The 22,662-nt window shown below is 42.9% G+C and overlaps 1 protein-coding gene across 1 annotated transcript in view; it reads right to left on the bottom strand.

Annotated features, from left to right (window-relative positions):
* Positions 1–3,522: 3,522 nt before the first annotated feature.
* map6d1 (MAP6 domain containing 1) overlaps positions 3,523–22,662 on the bottom strand; it is a 31,414-nt gene continuing 12,274 nt past the window's right edge. The window contains exons 2-3 of the mRNA XM_069897833.1: positions 20,162–20,381; positions 3,523–3,947 (exon numbers count right to left, since the gene is read on the bottom strand). Coding sequence (XP_069753934.1) covers positions 3,864–3,947; positions 20,162–20,381 — 304 coding nt within the window. The 3' untranslated portion in view covers positions 3,523–3,863. The remainder of the gene's footprint in view (positions 3,948–20,161; positions 20,382–22,662) is intronic.

Below are 22,662 nucleotides of genomic sequence, written 5' to 3'. Positions count from 1 at the left end.
GGTGGTCAATGTGGCAGGCACCAAGAGATTTCTTTAAACAGTCCTTGGACCTCTTCTATGGTGCACCTCTGTCTTGGTGGCCAGTGGAGAGCTCGCCATAGAACACGATCTTGGGAAGGCGATGGTCCTCCATTCTGGAGACGTGACCCACCCAGCGCAGTTGGGCCTTCAGCAGCGTGGATTTGATGCTTGCGGACTCTGCCAGCTCGAGTACTTTGATGCTGGTGATGAAGTCACTCCAATGAATGTTGAGGATGGAGCGGAGACAGCGCTGATGGAAGCGTTCTAGGAGCCGTAGGTGATGCCGGTAGAGGACCCATGATTCGGAGCTGAACAGGAGCTTGGGTATGACAACGACTCTGTACACGCTGATCTTTGTGTGTTTCTTCAGGTGGTTGTTTTTCCAGACTCTGTGTAGTTTTCCAAAGGCGCTATTTGCCTTGGCGAGTCTGTTGTCTATCTCGTTGTCGATCCTTGCATCAGATGAAATGGTGCAGCCGAGGTAGGTAAACTGGTTGACCGTTTTGAGTTCTGTGTGCCCGATGGAGATGTGGGGGGTTGGTAGTCATGGTGGGGAGCTGGCTGATGGAGGACTTCAGTTTTCTTCAGCCAAAAATTTTGGCAGTTTCCGCAAAACAGGACTTCATGCGCTGGAGAGCTGGCTCTGAATGGGCAACTAAAGCTGCATCGTCTGCAAAGAGTAGTTCACGGATAAGTTGCTCTTGTGTCTTGGTGTGAGCTTGCAGACACTTCAGATTGAAGAGAGTGCCATTCGTGCGGTACCGGATGTAAACATTACATGCTGGGACCAAGGAAAGCTGCCTCAGGACCTTCGTGATGCCATCATCATCACCCTGTACAAAAACAAAGGCGAGAAATCAGACTGCTCAAACTACAGGGGAATCACGCTGCTCTCCATTGCAGGCAAAATCTTTGCTTGGATTCTCCTTAATAGACTAATACCTAGTGTCGCCGAAAATGTTCTCCCAGAATCACAGTGTGGCTTTCGCGCAAACAGAGGAACTACTGACATGGTCTTTGCTCCAAGAAAAGTGCAGAGAACAAAACAAAGGACTCTCCATCACCTTTGTTGACCTCACCAAAGCCTTCGACACCGTGAGCAGGAAATGGCTTTGGCAAATACTAGAGCGCCTCGGATGCCCCCCCCAAGTTCCTCAACATGGTTATCCAACTGCACAAAAACCAAAAAGGTTGGATCAGATACAGCAATGAGCTCTCCGAACCCTTCTCCATTGACAACGGCGTGAAGCAAGGCTGCATCCTCGCACCAACCCTCTTTACTATCCCTTCTCCTTAAGATCTCAGTAAACTACAAGAGACATTAAAGTAATAGCCCCCCCCCCGTTGACGGTCTCTTGTCCCTTTCTTACTCTTTTCTTCCTTTGTAGGGGGATAGAAGGGGAAGGGGGGTGGTATATAGAGAGGTTTTCTCAGCTTTTCTTTTTATACACCACATGTATTTGTAATGATTTTAATTATTTTTCATTACGTGCTTTATTTGTGTGGTCCTAAATGTTTAAATAAAAAAAGCAGCCTCTATCCTCAAAGATCCCACCACCCAGGCCATGCTCTCTTCACTCTACTCCCATTGGGGAAAGGTACAGGAACCTAAAGACGAGCACTCAGCGGCACAAGGACAGCTTCTTCCCCACTGACATCAGTTTCCTGAATAATCAAACCAAAGACACTGTCTTACTTTTTGTGCATTATTATTTTTACTTTTTTTTAATAGTAATATCATAAGATGGTTATAATATGAATGTTTGCACTACGATGCTACCAGAAAATAGTGAATTTCATGACTTGTTCATGACAACAAATTCTGATCTTCATACTAGAGGTGAACAAAATGAAGCCGGCATGTCAGGCAGAATCCATGGACAGAAATGATCAGTCAAGGTTTTGGGTGAGAATTTATGGCTCAATGTTTTTAAAATTTCATATAGTGAAGAGTAAAAAAGGAAAGGAAAGAGGAAAAAAAGTTGATTATAAAGATCAAACCCCATCACCAACCAAGGTTGAAATGATAATCAAGCAGACTTGAAATTGAGCCACAGCCTCCAGAGATCCGAAGGCCATTTATGGCATCCCCGCACCTTGATCATTCTGATTATGAATGGAAGCTATAAATGGACCCAAAGTCTTATTCGAAAGAGATTTTAATCTTACTCACATTATGTCTGATTTTTTTTCTAAATTTAGAAACCATTGTCTTGTCTATGGGTGGGTGGAAAGTTCTCTTTCCATTTAAGTAATATTCCTCTTCAAGCCAGTAAGGTAGAAAATGCTAAGACCTAGTTTTGGTTAGACATTAAATATACGTTTACATCATTGGAGAAGCCTAATATTGGAATCAATGGACCTGTTTCTGTTACAGAGTATTTAGAGGTGGTTTGGGAGGAATTGTTAGAGCAGCACACATTTTAAAACACAGAATATTTGCAGGACTTTTGCAGAATGCTTTTTGCAAGAAAGCAACAAAGTTGCAGAATATAGTTTGCCGAGGAGAGCATGTGATCTTTGCAGGGAGAGGAGAAGAGTTTGGTCCTCAGAGAGGGAGGGTGTGAAACGTACAGCGAGAGGAGACAGAAATCATTTCCAGAAGGACAAAGCTGCCAAACATTTGAAGGCTGGCGGTCTGAAAGGTGACCTGAAAGAAAGAGGAACATCTGGAGAAACCAGAAGGGGGCAAGTTTCGTCAGCAAGACTGATTGAGAAGGAATCTGTTGTGGATGTCCTGGAAAAGGTATCTTTCTCTGAAAACCAGCAAGAACCCTCCTGAGTGATAACCCTTTGCCTGTTAAGCACCAAAGACTGGTGAACTTGTTAATGCTAACTTCTGGCCACAGTACAAGAATTCCCTGCAACCAGTGAGATTCAAAGAAACTTTTCTAATCTTAAATTTACATTACATACACCTGTGCTTAGGGTTAGAGGATGGATTGAGTAGTTAGGTAGGTTAAGCAATAAGTTAGAGTTTAATTCTGTTTTCTTGCTCAATTATAATTAAAAACTACTTTTGTTTAAGTAACCCTGTGTGTTCGTGCATATCTATTGCTGTTGGTTTTTGGGGTGCTCTGGACTCCGTAACAGTTCTAGATCAATCCCAAAAATGACCAAAAATGTTCTGAAAATAGCTGTCCAATAATCTACTAAATTGGGACAAAATCAAAACACATGTATCAAAGATGCTTCAAATCTTTTTGCCTATGTCACATCATGAGTTAATATCTGGGTAAATTCAAGCAAGCTTAACTTTAGAAAAATGTACTCTACGCACCACTTTAAATTGAATCAAACTGTGCCAAGCACATAGAGATGAGTCATGGATCAGAGCCAAAATTGAAATCTAATTTTCTGTGACCTATTGCTAATGAATTTTGGATGACTCATTACGCTGGAGATAGGGCTGACACTGTCGTGATTGTTGATGAATGGCAAATTGAAAAGTTCTCCCTCCTTACTGCAGGTACATCAACAAGGGTACAAAGACTCACAAAGTTGTTAATTTTCTCTCAGCTTTTATTGGCTGACCCATTGTTTGTTGTCCAAGTCGCTTAGTGTGCAATCAGCCAAGCTCTCCTTACACAACATGCAGATGAGACATACACACATTAAATAGGGGTTGCTCAAGTCCCAGTCATTTTATCATTCACTGTACAATAATGATATTTTTTTAAATCAGGCAACTAGAGACAAACATACTGGTGACAGCCACTTCAAATGGTAGCATTCCTCTCTTCTGAGGGATATATTGCATAGTTTGTTTCGGCAGAAGCCTTTAGTCTGTGATGACATCAGCTCAAGGCTCAGCCCCTTCGAAGGGGAAGCTGATACTGGGATTAGATGTTCAGCACGCGAGAGCGGGTCTGGAACACTGCCGAAGTATTTGATGATGGTGACAACTTGGTCTTCACCACTGGCTCCTTGGAATAAATCAGAAAGAATAAAAGACAGGAAGAATGGTTCCTTGCAGCAACACTACAACAATAAGCACTCAATTAATTATCATAAAGCCGGCTGACTCCAACACCAGGATTAAGGAAGTGAAGCTGGAGTTGGATGAACTTCAGATCATTCGGTGGCAGAGGGGGATAGCTGGGTGACTGTCAGGAAAGGGCCAGGGAACAGTGTAGTTGTCCACCACAATAGCAAGTAAACCATTTTGGATACTGTTGTGGGGAGTGGAGTGGGGGGGGGGTGGTGGTGGTATCCTATCAGGGGCAAGCCTCAGCGATTGGGTCTCTGGCACCAAGTCTGGTCCTGTGGCTAAGAAGAGAAGGGAGGAGAAGAGGGGAGCTGTCGTGTTAGGGGATTCCATAGTTAGGGGGACAGCACAGTTGGTGTAGCAGCTGGCGAAATGCGATCGGGTCTATTGTTCGAATCCCATACTGTCTGCAAGAAGTTTGTACTTTCTTCCCGTGTCTGCGTGAGTTTTCCCAGGGAGTCCGGATGAAAGGGGGAGGAGTGGCATTCCACCCAATAATCAGTGAGAATTGGAGGAGAAAATCTGTAGAGAGATAGCAGGAAGCTGCAGGAAACATAAGATTGTGATAGTAGGAGATTTTAACTTTCCACATATTGACTGGGGCTTCCATATTGTAAAAGGGCTGGAGGACTGGGAGTTTATCATATGTGTTCAGGAAAGTTTTCTAAATCAATATATAGAGGTACCAACTCGAGAGAGTGCAATACTGGATCTCCTATTAGGGAACAAGACAGGACAGGTGACAGGAGTATGTGTTGGAGAACATTTTGGGTCCTGTAATCATAAAGCCATTAGTTTCAAGTTAATTATGGAGAAGGATCAGTCTGGGCCTTGGGTTGAGATTCTAAATGGGAGAAAGGCCAATTTTGAAGAAATGAGGAAGGATTAAATGCGTGGATGGGGATAAGTTGTTTTCGGGCAAGGATGTGCAAGGTAAGTTGAAGACCTTCAAAGGTGAAATTTTGAGAGTACAGAGTTTAAACACAAATCTATAAGTCATAGGGAGCCTTGGTTTTTGAGGGCTATTGGGGATCTAGTTCAGAAGGTGTAGAACAGGTAGAGGCAACATGGAGCAAATGAGGCTCTTGAGAAGTATGAAACCTCAAGAAAGAAACCAGGAAGGGAAAGGAGATGAGGTTCGTGAAGGGAAATCCTCAGAGTTTATATCAGTTTATAAAGAGCAAAAGGATAGTAAGGGACAAAATTTGTCCCCTTGACAATCAGCGTGGTCGGCTTTGTATGGAGCCAGAAAAGATGAGGGAGATCTTAAATGTTTTTTTTTGCATCAATATTTATTCAGGAAATGGTCACAGATTTTAGGAAAGAAAGGAAAACAAGAAGTGAGGTTATGGAACTGATAAAGATTTGAATAGGAGGAGGTGGTTGCTGTCTTAAAGCAAATAAGGGTGGATAAATCCCCAGGGCCTGACAAGGTACTCCTTTGGATCTTGAGGGAGGCTGGTGTACAAATTGCAGGGGCTCTGCCAGAAATATTGGTGCTTCTCAGAATGGAAGCCTGTGACTAGTGTTGGGCCTAAGGAATTAGGGCTGCGACCATTGTAGTTTGTCTATATCAATGATCTGGATGATAATGTGGAGAATTGGATCAGCAAGTTTACAGATGACACTAAAATTGGAGGTGTTGTGGACAGCGAGGAAGGTTTCTGAAGCTTGCTGAGGGATCTGGACCAACTGGAAAAATGATGGATAGAATTTAATACAAATGTGAGGTGTTGCATTTTGGAAGAACAAACCAATAAAATAAAGATACGTAAAATGGTCGGGCCCTTAGGAGTGCGGAAGAACAGAGGGATCTGGGTGGCATCACATGTGGACAAGCTTGGAAAGAGAGGTTTTGGCAAATTGACCTTCATAAATCAAAGTCTTGAGTATAGAATTAAAACATGAAAGTCCGCAGACACCGTGGTTGAAATAAAAACACAAAACTGGAGAAACACAGCAGGTCAATGTCCTTTATACAGCAAAGGAGAAAATATATAACCAAAGTTTTGGGCTTGAGTTCCTCATCAAGGTATGAGAAAATATTGGTGGTGGGGGGGGTGGGGGGGAGGTGTGGTTGCAAAGGCAGGAGGTAATAGGTGGAGAAGGAAGGGAGGGCACAGCAGCAAACAAGGGGTGGAGGGATGGCTGGGTGAATGGAGAGGGGAGGGGGTGGAGAGCTGACAGGGGGAAGGGAAAGAAGCAGCAAATGAGAACAGGTTAGCAGAAACCAGAGAAGTTGATGTTAATGTCATCCAGCTGTAGAGGGCTCAGATGGAAAATCAGGTGGTGTTCCTCCAATTTATGGGTGGTCTAGTACATGAGGGCATGATAGACATGTGAGTATGGGAATGGGACGCAGAACTGAAATGGTTGCCCTCCAGAAGGTCCATTTGTCACTGGTGTGACCAGCAAAGAAGCGATCTCCCAGTCTGCGCCCAGATTCTCCGATGTAGAGAAGACCACAAAGGGAGCACCGGATGCAGTAAATCAGCCCTGAGAATTGCTTCACTTGAAAGGTCTGTTTGGGGCCCTGGTCTGTGGTGAGGGAGGAGGTATGGCTACAGCAATAGGTGCTGGGGTGGGCGCAATTGGTGGGGAGAAATGAGTGTATAAGGGAGTCACGGGGAGTGGTTCCTACACAAGGCAGAAAGGGGAGGAGAGGGGAAAATGTGTCTGATAGTTGAATCCCGTTGTAAGTACCAGAAATTCCAGAGGATAACGTGTTGGATGTGCAGGTTGGTGGGATGGTGTTTGTTGTGTCTGGGGAGAAGAGGGGGCCAGGGCAGATGAGTGGGAAATGAAGGAAATGCAGGTGAGGGCTGAGTTTCTCCAATGTTTCTCTACGTCGGAGAAAAGTGAATGTGGAAGCCACATTTGTGGAAGAAGGCAGACATTTCGGAAGATCTGGAATGGAAGACCTCATCTTGGGAACAGATATGGTGGAGACAGAGAAATTGAAAGAAGGGGATGGAATCCTTGCAGGGGGCAGGGTGTGAGGAAATGTAGTCGAGGTAGTTGTGGGAGTTGGAGGGTTATGTCGTTGGAAAGCTGGTCTCCCGAAATGGTGACAGAGAGATCCAGGAAGGGGAAAGTGTTATCGGAGATGGACCAGATGAGTTTGAGATCGGGGTGGAAGTTGGTAGCGAAGGGATGGTATGATTGGTATTTTAGTTAGTGCAACGCCATTACAACACCAGTGAGCAGGACTGCAGTTTGAAACCCATACTGTCTGTAAGGTGTTTGTACGTTCTCCCCTTGTCTGACGGGTTTTTCACTAGGGATCCAGTTTCCTCCCAGCGTTCAAAACGTGACAGGGGTGTAGGTCAATTGGGTGACACAGGTTATTTTACTAAATGTCTAAATTTAAAAGTCAATAAAGTTGATGAGCTCATCATGGGTACATAAGACAGCCCCGATGTAGTTGTCTACAAAACGGAAGAGTTGAGGGGTCTTGCCTGTGAAGGCTTGCAGCATGGATTTCTCCACAAAGCCCACAAACAAGCAGGTGTAGCTGAGGACCCATGCGGGGACCCATAGCTCCTCCTTTGATTTGAAGGAAGTGAGATGAGTTAAAGGAGAAGTTGTTTAGAGTGAGGACAGGTTCTTCCACAAACATGGCTTCCCCTCCACCACCATCAACTCAGCCCTCACCTGCATCTCCTCAGTTTCCCGCTCATCTACCCTGTCCCTCTCTCTTTGTCCCCAATGCAACAAACACAGGATTCCCCTTGTCCTTTTTTTATTTCTTTGGCTAGATTTTGTGACTGGTTTGGCTATTAAAAAAATGTGGACATCTATCTCTTTGACCCCTGATGAAGTGAAATAAGTGGCGACATTCCAGTAAATCTTCTCTGCACTCTTTCAATCTTACTGATATCCTTCCTGTAGTTAGGTGTCCAGAATTCCACATAATACTCCAAATTTGGCCTCACCCATGTCTTATACAACCTCACCATAACATCTCAACTCCTCTATCCAATACCTTGATTTATGAAGCCCAAGATGCCAAAAGATTTCTTTATAATCCTGTCCTAACTGTGATGTCAGTTCCAGGGAATTGTGTATCTATATTCCTGGATCCCTTTGTTCCTCTGCACTCCTCAATGTCCTACCATTTACTGCGTATGTCCTACCTTGGTTTGTCCTTCTAAAATGCATCGCCTCATACTTTTCTGCATTAAATTTCATCTGCCATTTTCTGGCCCATTTTTTTAGCTGGTTCAGATCCCTCTGAAAGCTTTGAAAACCTTCTTTGCTGTCCACAACTCCTCCAACCTTAGTGTCAGCAACAGACTTGCTGATCCACTTTTCCACATTATCAGCCAGATCTTTGATATAGACAATAAACAACAATGGTACCTGAAACATTAGTCATAGGCCTCCAGTCTGAGCAGAATCATCCACTCTCTGACATCTCTCATATAACCAATTTCAAATCTAATTTATAACCGCTCCATGGATACCTCTTGTCTGAACCTTCTGAACTAACCTCCCATGTGGGACCTTGTTAATACTGACAACAACCACAGCCTTTCCTTCATCTACTTTCTTGGTAACCTCCTCAAAAAAACTCTAAGATACGTTAAACATGACCTACCACACACAAAGCCAAGTTGACTATCCTTAATCAGCCCTTGGCTGTCCAAATACTTGTATATCCGATCTCTCAGAACACCCTCCAATAATTTACCTACAACTGAGGACAGGCTCACCGGCCTGTAATTTCCTGGTTTACTCCAGAGCCTTTTTTAAACAATACAACAACATAAGCTACCCTTCCAATCCTCTGGCACTTCATCCATGGCTAAGGACATTTGAAATATTTCTGCCAGGGCCCCTGTAATTTCTATGCTAGTCTCCCTCAAAGACCAAGAAAATATCATGTCAGGCCCAGGGGATTTATTGACCTTTATTCTCGGTAAGGCAGTAAGCACCTCCTCTTCTTTAATCCCTATATGTTCCAAGACCCTTCTACCCGTTTCCCTTCCATCCTTACACACTCTGCCAGTTTCTTGAGGAAATATTGATGCAAAAACAATTGTTTAAGATCTCCCCCATCTGTTTCACACATAATAACCTCTCTGACCTTCTAGGGGACCAAGTTTGTCCCTTACTCTCAATTTATTCTTAATATACTTGTAAAAACTTTTTGGGTTTATCTTCACATTGTCTGCCAAAGCAGCCTCACATCTTCTTTTAGCCCTCCTGACTTTTCCTTAAGGTTTTTCTTGCATTTTTTGTACTCCTCATAACTCATTTGCTCCAAGTTGCTTATACCTGTTATTCACCTCTTTCTTATTCCAAACCAGATCTCCAATATCCCTTGAAATCCAAGGTTCCCAAAAACCTTCTAACCTTGCCTTTGATCCTGAACTTTCTCAAGAGTTTGCGGACGATTGGTATGACACCCGAAACCCTGGCATACCTCTATAGATGTGAAGTGGAAAGTGTACTGATCAGCTTCATCATGACCTTGCATGGGGTCACCAACTCCTCTGAGTGGAAAGCCCTGCAAAAGGTAGTGGACATGGCCTAGGACATCACAGGTAAAACTCTCCTCACTATTGAGATAATCTACGTGGAACACTGCCATCAGAGAGCAGCAGCAATTTTCAAGGATCCACACCACCCAGTACACACTCTGTTCTCGCTGCTGCCTTCAGAAAAGAGGTATAGGTACCACAAGACTCACACCACCAGGTTCAAGAACATCTGATACCCCTCCACCATCAGACTCCTTAATGACAGACTAAATCAGAGACTCATTTAAGTACTTTGCTCATTATTTGTTATTGTGCATGAATTGCAACAGGTTGGTTTGTGGGTACAGCAGGCTATCAAGAAGCAAATGGAATGTTGGCCTTCATTGCTCAAGGGATTGAATTTAGGAGTAGGGAGGTTCTACTGCAACTGTACAAGGTCGCATCTGGAGTACAGCATATAGTTCTGGGCTCCTGACGAAGAAGAAGGGTGTACTGGCATTGGAGACAGTGCAGAGGAGGTTCACCAGGTTGATACCAGAGATGATGGTGTGAGCCTATGAGGAGAGATTATGTCGCCTGGGACTGCACTCACTTGGTTTTCGAGGAATATTGGAAATTTGGTTAGGAGAAAAAGGGAGGTATACAAGAGGTATAAACAGCAGGGTGATGAGAAATTGAAAGAGGACTACAAGGGGTGTAGAAAAAATTTTAAGAAATAAATTAGAAAGGCCAAAAAGAGGCATGAAGAGGCTTTGGCAGGCAGAGTAAGAATAAATCCAAAAGGTTTTAAAATAGGTACATTAAAAGTAAAAGATTAGTGAGGGATAAAATTGGACCCCTTGTAGATAGGGAGGGTAGGCTATGTGAGAAGTCAGAGGAGATGGGGGAAATATTAAATGATTTATTTTCCTCGGTATTCACCAGGGAAAAAAAATATTGTACCAGTTGAAGTAAAGAAAAATAGTGGGGAGGTCATGAATCATATAAGGATAACTAAGGAGGTAGTGATGGCAGTGTTGAAAAAGATAAAGGTGGACAAATCTCCGGGTCCGGACAAAGTATTCCCAAGGACACTCAGGGAGACTAGTGTAGAGATAGTGGGGCCATTAACAGAGATAGTTAGGATGTCACTGGTCACGGGGGTAGTACCAGAGGATTGGACGGTGGCTCATGTTGTTCCGCTGTTTAAGAAAGGGTCCAAATGTAAGCCTGGAAATTATAGACCTGTGAGTCTGACGTCTGTGGTGGGTAAGTTGATGGAAAGTGTTGTGAGGGATGGCATTTACAAATATTTGGATGAACAGGGATTGCTAGGTAGTTGTCAGCATGGTTTTGTCAGGGGTAGATCATGCTTAACAAACCTTATAGAGTTTTTCAAGGGGGTTACGAAAAAGATTGATGGAGGGAAAGCCGTGGATGTTGTCTCTTTAGACTTTAGTGAAGCTTTTGACAAACTTCACCACAGGAGGTTAGGTAGAAAGGTGGAGGCATTAGATATAAATAAGAAAGTAGTGAAATGGATTCAGCAATGGTTGGATGGGAGGTGTCAGAGAGTAGTGGTAGAAAATTATTTGTCAAATTGGAGGCCGGTGACTAGTGGAGTTCCTCAGGGATCGGTCCTGGGTCCACTATTGTTTGTTATATATATTAACGATTTGGAAGAAGGGGTGGTGAATTGGATAAGTAAGTTTGCAGATGATACAAAGATTGGTGGTTTTGTGGACAGTGAGGAAGATTACTGTAGCTTAAAAAGAGATATAGGAAAGCTAAAAGAGTGAGCTGAGAAATGGCTGATGGAATTTAATACGGATAAGTGTGAAGTGTGGCATTTTGGAAAGGCAAATCTAAATAGGTCATATACATTGAATGGTAAACAATTGAGGAGTGCAGCGCAACAAAAGGATTTAGGAGTTATGGTAAATAGTACCCTCATAGTTGATACTCAGGTAGATAGAGTGGTGAAGAAGGCATTTGGAATGTTGGCCTTCATAAATCAGAGTGTTGAATTCAAGAGTTGGGATGTTATGATGAAATTGTACAAAGCATTAGTGAGACCAAATTTGGAATACTGTGTGCAGTTTTGGTCACCAAATTATAGGAAGGATATAAACAAAATAGAGAGAGTGCAGAGAAGGTTCATGAGAATGTTGACAGGATGTCAGGGTTTGAGTTACAGAGAAAGGTTGAGCAGCCTGGGGCTTTTTTCTCTGGAGCGTAGAAGATTGAGGGGGGATTTGATGGAGATGTTCAAGATTTTAAAAGGGACAGAGAGAGTCAACGTGGATAGGCTTTTTCAATTAAGAATGGGGGATATTCAAACCAGATGCCATGGTTTGAGATTGAAAGGGGAAAATTATAAGGGGAACATGAGGGGAAATTGTTTCACGCAAAGGGTGGTTGGGATGTGGAATAAGCTTCTGGCGGAGGTGGTTGAAGCAGGAATGTTATTTACATTTAAGGAAAGACTGGATAATTACATGAAGGGGAGAGGATTGGAGGAGTATGGACCAGGTGCTGATCAGTGGGATTAGGAGGGAGGGGATTTGTTCCGGCATGGACTAGTAGGGCCAAACTGGCCTGTTCTGTGCTGTATATGGTTATATGGTTATGGAATTTAGAAAAATGAGAGGGGATCTTACAGAAACATATACAATTATGAAAAGATAGAGGCAGGTAAGTTGTTTCAATTGGTGGGGGAAACCTGAACTAGGGGCATAGCATCAAGATTTAGTGTCAGAGATTAAGAGGGAAGGATTTCCCCAGAGGTGGGTGAATCTGTGGAATTCACTGGCCATTGAAGCAGAGGTAGCGATCTCAATAAATATACTTAAGACAGGCTTGGTAGATTTTTACATGGTTGGTGAATTAAGGGAAAAGACAGGTAGGTGGAGATGAGCCAATCATCAGATCGCCCATGAATGGCGGAGCAGGCTGGACAGGCCGACGTCCAACTCCTGCTCCTATTTCTTATGATCATATTTTTCCATTGCAGAGTTTGTTTACATTTCTCTCTTTTGCACATATCACTTACTAAGCGCTATTCAAGAAGAAAGTTACAAGTACAAATTCTGCCTGGACTGCAGGGAGAAGCTGCTCAGGGTTGCATGTGATGTAATGTATGGGATCTGTCAATAAATTTGACTTTGACTTCTGCTTGACAAAAACCAAACTGTGCACAGTATAACATGCAAGATAGTACTAATTAATTTAGACATACAGCACGGTAAACAGGCCATGTAGGCCGAGGATATGGCCCATAATCTATACAGATTGAATAGGAGTTTAGGTGTGTCATGATAATGAATATGTATGAGATGTACCGGAAGTCAGGTGGTATGAGAGAGAGATAAGAGCACAAGCAGGAGAACAAAGGAAAAGGAAAATAAAGACACTGAGAAGTTTACCTGATAAAACTTGTGTTTGATGTTTTATTAACTTCACATTTCGGGCCACAAATGTGACATTGGCAACGAGGATGAAAGAAGCTTGAAGAAAATTAAAGACTAAACAAGATTACAGAGGATTAAAGAGAACTTCAAGGTGATAAGAATTTTCTCTGTGACGCAGTACTTTTGGGGCTGGAATATTTCCTCATGGCTGGGGCAAACGGTGACTTTCTAACGCATAGTGGAATTGCTCATTTTGACCCAACGGGTGATGCAAGCACTGTAAGTATGAAGTGGAAGGCATGGCTGGAAGAATTTGAATCCTACGCCGACAGTCGTGGCCTATTTCTAGATACCGGTACGGTTGAACAAAAAGCGCAGAGGAGGGCGTTACTTCTTTTCACTGCTAGACCCGCAGTTTGGGAAAAATTTAAGACACTTTTGAATACTGGAAGAAAGGAAAGCAGTAGATGCATTAAATGCACACTATGTAGTGACACCGAATGCTACATTTCAACGCCATTTGTTTCGGAGAACGAGACAAGAAGATGGCCAGACAATTGCTCAGTACGTGACGAGACTACGCCAGCTAGCTGTTGGATGCAATTACATGCCAGCTGATTTGGACAACCAATTATTGGATCAAGTCGTACAGCACTGCAGATCAGATAAACTCAGAAGACATCTACTGGAAAGAGGGAGTGAGTTGGAACTCACCGATGCTTTAACCATTGCTGCTGCATTAGAGGCTGTTGAAGGGCAATTTCATACCATGACCCTGAAAGACAACTCAAGCCAGCAAATTAAGAGGCTCTCACGTCGCCATAACCAGCCAAGATATACGTCGACACAGGACGTGGAGTGTTATCGATGTGGAAACCGAGGACACTTTGGAAAAGACCCATATTGCCCGGCCAAAGGCAAAGTTTGCAGAAAGTGTGGAGGTAAGGACCACTTTGCAAAGAAGTGCAAAAGCAAGTCCAATGCAGACCAGAAGAGGAAGAGTACAACTTCCAAAGGTAAAGCCTGGGGGAAAGGAAAGTATCCTGGAAAGAAAGATACCATTCGCCAGATAGACAGTGACGATGATGATACCCAGGAGGAACAGAGTTGTTACCAATTTACATTGAATGAAGTACATCATGAGAAGGTCCCAGTGATCATTGGTGGAGTGACAGTGCAGGTCATTGTAGACTCAGGCAGTGACAGTAATGTGATTGATTGACATTTATGGGAGAAGTTGAAAAGGAAAAAGATCATCTGTACCTCAAAGAAGTGTTCCAAGAAACTGTATCCATACACAGCAACCAAGCCATTGCAGACCATTGGATGTTTTACTGCAACTGTTGAAGCTGGAGATAAGTACACCGAAGCAGAGTTTATGGTCATAGAAGAGAGGGGAGAACCATTGCTGAGTAGAAGCACAGTGCAAGACCTGGCAATACTTCATATTGGAGCTTGTGTCAATTCAATTCAGTCATACGAGGATATGAAGCAAGAATTCCCCGCAGTCTTCCAAGCAGTAGGAAAGCTGAAAGGTCGACAATTGAAGCTAGCGGTAGATGAAACGGTCAAACCCAAGGCGCAACCAGTGCGCAGAACTCTGTTTGGACTTCGTGGGAAAGTCGAAGCCAAAATTAAAGAATTGATCGAACAAGACATTATTGAACCGGTGGAACATTCGACACAATGGGTCAGTCCCGTAGTGATTGTGCCCAAACCAAAGGGTGACATAAGACTATGTGTTGATATGAGAATGGCCAATGAAGCTATAATTAGAGAACGACACCCTATACCAACAGTGGAGGAAATACTTCAAGAACTAACTACAAGCAAGGTATTCTCAAAAATTGATCTGAAATGGGGCTATCATCAATTAGAGCTGGATCCAGGTTCCCGAGATGTAACAATATTTGTGACTTACTGTGGATTGTATCGTTACAAGAGACTATCATTTGGAATTGATGCAGCTTCGGAGATCTACCAATATGAAATCCATCGAGTGATTCAAGGTATTCCTGGAGTTGCCAACATTTCTGATGACATCATAGTCCATGCACCAACGAAGGAAGAGCATGACAAACGGTTGAGGCGTGTACTATCTAGACTACAGGAGGCAGGCCTTACCGTGAATGGAAACAAGTGCCAGTTCGGTGTGTCAGAAATGGACTTCATGGGACACAGACTTACACGGAAAGGACTAAACCCTGCAGAGGCCAAGGTGAAAGCTATTGCAGAGGCACGTGCACCTCAGAACGCAACAGAGGTGAGGAGTTTCCTGGGATTGGTCAATTTTTGTGCAAAGTTCATTCCTAATTTCGCTACAGTGGCAGAACCACTAAGGAAACTAACCAGGAAAGGTGTACCATTTCATTTTGGATCTGAGCAGAAGAAAGCGTTCACAGCGCTGAAGCAAAGCCTGACAGATGCAAAAACTCTTGGATATTACGATCCGGCGGCATCAACCAAAGTCATAGCGGATGCCAGCCCGGTTGGTTTAGGAGCCGTGTTGGTCCAGATGCACGATGGAGGACCAAGAATCATTGCCTATGCCAGCAGATCGTTATCAGATGTGGAAAGAAGATACTCTCAGACAGAGAAAGAAGCACTCGGACTTGTATGGTCCTGTGAGAGGTTCCATGCATATTTATACGGCATTGAATTTTAACTCATCACAGATCATAAGCCATTAGAGGTGATCTATGCACCTAGATCCAAACCATGTGCCAGAATAGAGAGATGGGTACTCAGACTACAACCCTACAAATATAAAGTAATCCACATTGCAGGGAAAACAAACATTGCAGATCCGCTGTCCAGATTGGTGAAGGATGGTGGTCCACAATCCAAGTCAGAATTGGGAACAGAAACAGAGAGCTTTGTACGCTTCGTAGCTATTCAGGCGACACCGAAAGCTGTGACTACGAAGGAAGTCGAGAGAGAATCCGAACGTGATCCAGAACTCAGGGAAGTAAGAGAATGCATACAGAGTGGACAATGGGACAAGTGTACTCACAAGGCTTACATTCCCATTAGAGACGAACTTTGTTGCATCGGACAGTGTGTATTAAGAGGTTGCAGATTGGTGATACCGCAAAGATTGAGACCGAAGATCGTATCCTTAGCGCATGAAGGAATCCTAGGTATTGTTGGTACCAAGAAAAACCTCAGGACCAAGATATGGTGGCCAGGTTGTGATAAAGACGCAGAGAAATTTGTTAAAACTTGTCACGGATGTCAAATCACAAGTAGGAGTAATCCGCCAGAACCTCTTCGAGCGAAGAGGTTGAAAGGCCAATACGAGATGCTGAAACTGAGAGACCTGAGTACAGGACCATGGATCGACGTAGTTGTTGATTTTCTTGGACCTTTACCGATGGGTGAATCAATTATGGTAGTGATAGATTACTACAGCAGATACTATGAGTACGTGGTGTTGAAGTCCACAACCACTGAAAAAACAATACAAGCGTTAGCAGAGATATTCGCAAGATATGGATTACCTGTTACATTATACTCTGACAATGGTCCACAATTCATTTCAGAGACATTTGCGGAATACATGAGGACCACAGGTATCCACCATCATAAAGTAACTCTGAAATGGCCGCAAACCAATGGAGAAGTAGAGATACAAAATCAGTCCATTGAAAAACGATTGAGGATTGCACACGCAGAAGGACAAAATTGGCGAGAAGCATTGCTATCTTATGTGGCTGTCTATCGAGCAACGCCTCATGCAACCACTGGAAAAAGGCCTGCAGAAGCATTTTTTGGGAGAAAAATCCGCACAAAAATGCCAGAAATAAAGGAAATCCGAGACAACCAGGAGATGAGGGACCACGATGCTGAAAAGAAAGGTGCAGCAAAGCTGTACACAGATTCGAAACGTGGAGCCAAGTACTCAGACATCATGCCAGGAGATAATGTTCTAGTGAGGCATGAAACTGGTGGTAAGCTAGACACACCTTATTACCATCAACCCTATACTGTCGTATCCAGAAGTGGCAGTATGGTGACAGTCAAGTCTCCGACTGGAGTCCTGTATAAGAGAAATGTATCAGGTGTAAAAAGGTACCAGCCCAGAGATACATCGAGCGAAGAGGTTGAAAGGCCAATACGAGATGCTGAAACTGAGAGACCTGATGATGTTCCAGAGGCAGTTACCAGCACTCCTGATGAAGTGACTAGAACGCCAGAAACACCTGAAGCCGTGGCGAGCAGTATTTCCGACGCCGAGAGTGAACAACCGAGAAGTGACGACAATATCGCAGGCAGGCCGAAACGAAACCAGAAACCGCCCAAACGATACGAAGACTTTGTGCCATAGTTTTAATAAGAACTTTGGGACAGTGTTTTAATCTTATATCATAAAGTGCATGTATGAGTGCTGTAGGAAGTAAATTTTATGTAGTTGAGTTATAGTATTACCATTAGTTACGATGTTTTTAGGTTTCCGAGGGATATTGGTAAGTGAAGGTAAAGTTTATTTCTGATTAAAGGAGGGATGTCATGATAATGAATATGTATGAGATGTACCGGAAGTCACGTGGTATGAGAGAGAGATAAGAGCACAAGCAGGAGAACAAAGGAAACTAGGAAAATAAAGACACTGAGAAGTTTACCTGATAAAACTTGTGTTTGATGTTTTATTAACTTCACATTTCGGGCCACAAATGTGACAAAGTGCATCGTCATGAGTTCACTTCCTATCAGAGATTGGGGGAGATGAACAGACTTTGATGTGGCAATCGTGAACTGTTGGTCCATTTTACATCTCTCAAGGTCACCCCTTTCATGGTCTTCAATGTTCAGGGGTACTCCATCATTAATGTCCACAGGGCCTTTACAACACAGCAGCTAGTGATATGGGCAGGAGGTCACATGTTGAAAGCCCAAAAGTGATCTCTGCAGTCAGTAGATGGGCTGAAAACTGACCAGTGAGCCATCTACACTGCATCACCTGACTACCCTCTCCACCAAAATTTCACAGGTCTGAGGATTGGCTTTTGATAAGAAATGTCTCAGGGCTTTCAACATTTAATGCCCTCTGCTGAGATAAATTATCAGTCAGCCCTTGTGTTCTGACAGCCCATTGGTGGTTCCCTGCCTACAACGTGCAGTGGTTTTTAAATTATATCCATTAATTGGAGAGCTGAATGCACAATTTTCATGGTTGAGCTTTTGAAAAGTTTATATGTCAGCAAGGGCACCAGCTTCTGCTGCCAAGTTAGTTCATTCATGCTGAGAGATGCAAAATCTGTGATCTAAAGCAGTGTGTGAGGTTGTTGTTTGCCAGGAGTTCAACATCCTGATCACTGGGGTTGCTGTGGGATACTATACATTGTGAGGGAAACATGAAAATTATTTCCTTCAAGATCTTTAATCATTCCAGATGTGAATTACCAATGATGCTGTCATCCTCCATCTCCCCTCCCCAAGGTGTGGATTCTCACTGGTAAGGGGAGGGCAGACTCTACATCTCAGGTACCTGATCAAGTATTTCTTTTCTGAACTCTGCCATTACACAGTACACCCTGATATTCTTCTCAAGTGCAGATATACAACAAGTGACTTTGAGATAGCATTAAAATTCCCATATGCACTACCAGCTTCGCAAGGTAAGTCACTCCTCTGCTTGCTGCGATTCCCAAACTTTCACTAGTTGTCTGCCACTTCCCACACCGAATAATCATATTCACTAGCAAAACTAGAAAACCCACTTCTGAAACCAAGTCATTGTGCTAAAAACAAAACCCACAGGATTAAAAAAAGATAGCACTGCTTCTTTTTCAGAAAATTTAACATTTAAGGTTTAATAACACATTTTAATAATGTGAAAATGATGCAGCAAATCCAGAGGGTTAAGAGGTACACTCTCCTCTGCCAATCTCTGGAACTTTATCATTGATTGTTTGCTGTGCACAACAGTGGCTCATTCTCACAATCAGTTAGATTTTCATTTGAATTGAATCGGTTAATAAGGATTGCAGTAACTATTATCACCTAAATATAATGGCAACTCATTTCTTCTGGTGAAATTTGCTCATCGCTAGTTTTAATATTGGATTTACAATGAAAAGATAAAATACAAATGTTGGAAATTTAAAAGAAAAGCAAAAATTGCTGGGATTACTGAGCGATCAGGCTGCATCTTGCATATCAAAATGTAGAAAAATCAATGCGTGCAAAGACTGCAAATTTGCACTTTACTGTACTGCCGTGAGAAGGGACATCCTGATCTGAGCTGTAACCACTGGCATGTGGTTACAGCACAGGTTTGGGCATAGCCACAAGATAACTTGAGGGAGAACTCCCTAGGATGGAGAATATGCCTCAAGAAAAAGGCAAATTGGTTACTGTAAAGAAAGCTCAGCAGTTAAGATCACCATCAGCAGAATGACACAAGCCTCCAAGCAAAAAGGCACAGTGCAAAAACTATAGCCACAAGAAAAACGATGCAAGGACATGCAGCCCAATGTTATGGGGAATGGTGCTCCTATGTGGACCACTGCAGACCCTGTTCCCCAACTGATGAAGGGGCTACCTTGGGCATGTTCATGGTGGCTCAGCTTAGAGGAGAGGAGAATAAATAGAAATGGAATTTGTCCTCATTATGTATGCAAGGGTCAAGCTTATTGTTCCACAAAGCTGAATACCATTGTTGCCAATACAATGGTTCATCTCAGCTGTATGTAAGTTGTGGCTCTGTTCATTTATCGAATCACAAGGTGAAGTGAGCCAGATTCACGTCACACTTCATTTTAATTGGACAGAGCACATGCCCAACTAATAGGAGACCACCCAGCCTTAGCATTCACAACATGCTAGTAGGAGGCATAAAGGATATGAATATTTAAAATTGTAATTAATTTTCTTTTAAAAAACAACATGAATAATTAAAGACACAGAAATCATTATGCCAAAGTTAAATAAACACACTCATTACCCAGTAATGTTTAATCAAAAGGTTCATCTTATGAAGGCAGCAAACACTCAGTAGTGAACTAGACTGGAGCTAGTTGATCATTTCCAGAAAGCTTCAGGCTGGTTTTAATTTGACCACTGGTCAACAACAAATGAATGATGGTGAAAGGGGTCAGCTGTATTGAATAGAAAGTGAGGAAATAAAATCTAATACATTTTCAACCCTGCATGTAATTAATTAATAAACATGAGTACTCGAATCTGCCTCAATGATTGCTGCAAAATTAAAACCAAAGACAACAGAAATTTAGAGTGTTGTTGCTGCTGTAAGGAATAAATTAACATGTACTTACTGAGCTGTCGGTCTTTGATACATTGCCCAGCTCTGAAGTTATTTGGCTCTGAGACTTGCTGGATGCAACCTGAGGTGGTTCGTTGCGTCGGAAGGCATCCTCTGTGAAAGCTGCCTGGTAACTGCTCTCAAGGACAATCTTATCTCCTGGGGGAGTGTACATCTGCCTCACCTTTACCGGTCTGGCAACTTGAACTCCAGTCCAGGGCTGGAACTCCTGTCTGAAACCAAGTGTGCGTTTATATCAGAGTTCCTGCTAATGCCCACAGCCCTTCAGCATCTTACATTAGCTCCTCTCATTCACTCTCCCTATTGAGAAAGTTAGCAATCCCATTATGTTCCCAGTAATTTTTTTTGTAATTCCTAGATTGTAAACCACTGCATTAGTGTCTCTGAAAGTCATTATTTTAATCTCTTTCCAAAAAGAGCCCAAGCCACAGCCACCAGCCAGCTCTTTATCTTTGCTTTCCACCCCACTCCCCAGAACCAAACTGACATCGAATCTGGAGCCAAGGTTTCATTCTTACATCCTTACCTTCTCTGCAACCCTGCTCTGCCGAAATCCTTAACACTGTTTCTGATATACATTCCAATACCTTCCTCGGTAGACTCTCTTTCACCAAGATCCCAGTCACCCAGCACCCTGTTCTTACAGATTGTCCCCCCTTTCCCACCCTTTTCCAACCCCTACAATCCAACACAAGCTCTTCAATCTTCCATTTCTGGATCCTAACATGTTCCATGATTTTGTTTTTAATTCCCATGCAAGGTGACCAACCTGAATAATCATCATTTTTCTCCATCAATGTCTCCCAACCCCCTCCTCGACCATCAGTAGGATTCAGAGAGATACAACAAGGAAACTTGGCCATAATGTCCACAATCACAATCAGGTGTTCACACACATGAATTCTAAATTACATTAAAGGAAGAGGATGAGTCAGCATATGAGATGGAGACTGAAAACTTGGCTGAATGGTGCACTAACAACAACCTTGCACTCACTGTCACCAAAAGAGGTGGAGAGGGTGAGCACATTTAGGTTCTTGGGAGTCACTATCTCGGAGGATCTTTCCTGGACCCAACACATCAATGGCATTGTGAAGAAAACACATCAGCAGCTCCACTTCCTCAGGAGTTTGCGGAGGCTTGGTATGACACTGGAAACCCAGGCAAATTTCGACTGATGTGTGGTGGAAAGTGTGGTGTCCGGCTGCATCATGGTCTGGTATGGGGACATCAATACCCCTGAATGTAAAGCCCTCCAAAAGGTAGTGGACACAGCCCAGGACATCACAGACCACTCTTGAGCAAATCTACAGGGAACACTGCTGTCATTATTGTAGTTTGTGATTGATATTTTTTTTTTATTTGGGATTTTTTCTATATATATGGGGGGAAGGGTTATTTTATTTTCAAGGGATTTTTTAGCAAGGGGAGCAATATTTTGTAATAGTGTGAAGATTGTATTGTTAGGGTAAAGAAATGTCTAATTTGAATTTTGCAACTTTTAATGTGCAGAGATTGAATAATCCAATTAAGCGTAAACGTGTATTGGCTTATATAAAAAAAATGAAAGTTGATATTGCTTTTTTACAGGAAACACATTTGACTGAAAAAGAGCATTTAAAATGTGTAGAAAGATAACGTATATGTGTGAGAATCATAAGGTAGTGATCATGGGCAGCAACATCCTTTGAAGAAGACCGCAGAGCCCACCTCACTGACAAAAGGCAAAGGAGGAAAAACCCAACACCCAACCCCAACCAACCAATTTTCCCCTGCAACCGCTGCAACCATGTCTGCCTGTCCCGCATCAGACTTGTCAGCTACAAACGAGCCTGCAGTTGACGTGGACATTTACCCCTCCATAAATCTTCGTCCGAGAAGCCAAGCCAAAAGAAAGACAAGGAGTGTAGAAGGAATCTTAAAGAAATTAGAAAGACCAAAAAAAGGCACAAAGAGGCTTTGGCAGACAGAGTAAAAATAAATCCAAAGGGTTTCTATAGGTACATTAAAAGTAAAAGATTAGTGAGGGATAAAATTGGACCCCTTGTAGATAGCGAGGGTAGGCTGAGTGAGAAGTCAGAGGAAATGGGGGAAATTTTGAATGATTTCTTTGCCTCGGTATTCACTAGGGAAAAAAAATATTGAACCAGTTGAGGTAAAGAAAAATAGTGGGGAGGTCATGAAGCATATAAGGATAACCGAGGAGGTAGTGATGGCTGTGTTGTAAAAGATAAAGGTGGATAAATCTCCGGTACCGGACAAAATATTCCCAAGGACACTCATGGAGGCTTGTTGACAGATAGTGGGGCCATTAACAGAGATATTTAGGATGTCACTGGCCATGGGGGTAGTGCCAAAGGATTGGAGGGTGGCGCATTTGGTTCTGCTGTTTAAGAAACGGTCTAAATGTAAACCTGGGAATTATAGGCCCGTAAGTCTGACATCTGTGGTGAGCAAGTTGATGGAAAGTGTTCTGAGGGATGGTATTTACAA

This window comes from Narcine bancroftii, chromosome 9, assembly GCF_036971445.1.
Source record: "Narcine bancroftii isolate sNarBan1 chromosome 9, sNarBan1.hap1, whole genome shotgun sequence".
In the NCBI taxonomy this organism is placed as follows: domain Eukaryota; kingdom Metazoa; phylum Chordata; class Chondrichthyes; order Torpediniformes; family Narcinidae; genus Narcine; species Narcine bancroftii.
Note: the sequence above shows the minus strand (reverse complement) of the source record. Positions and strands in the feature narration are given on the sequence as shown.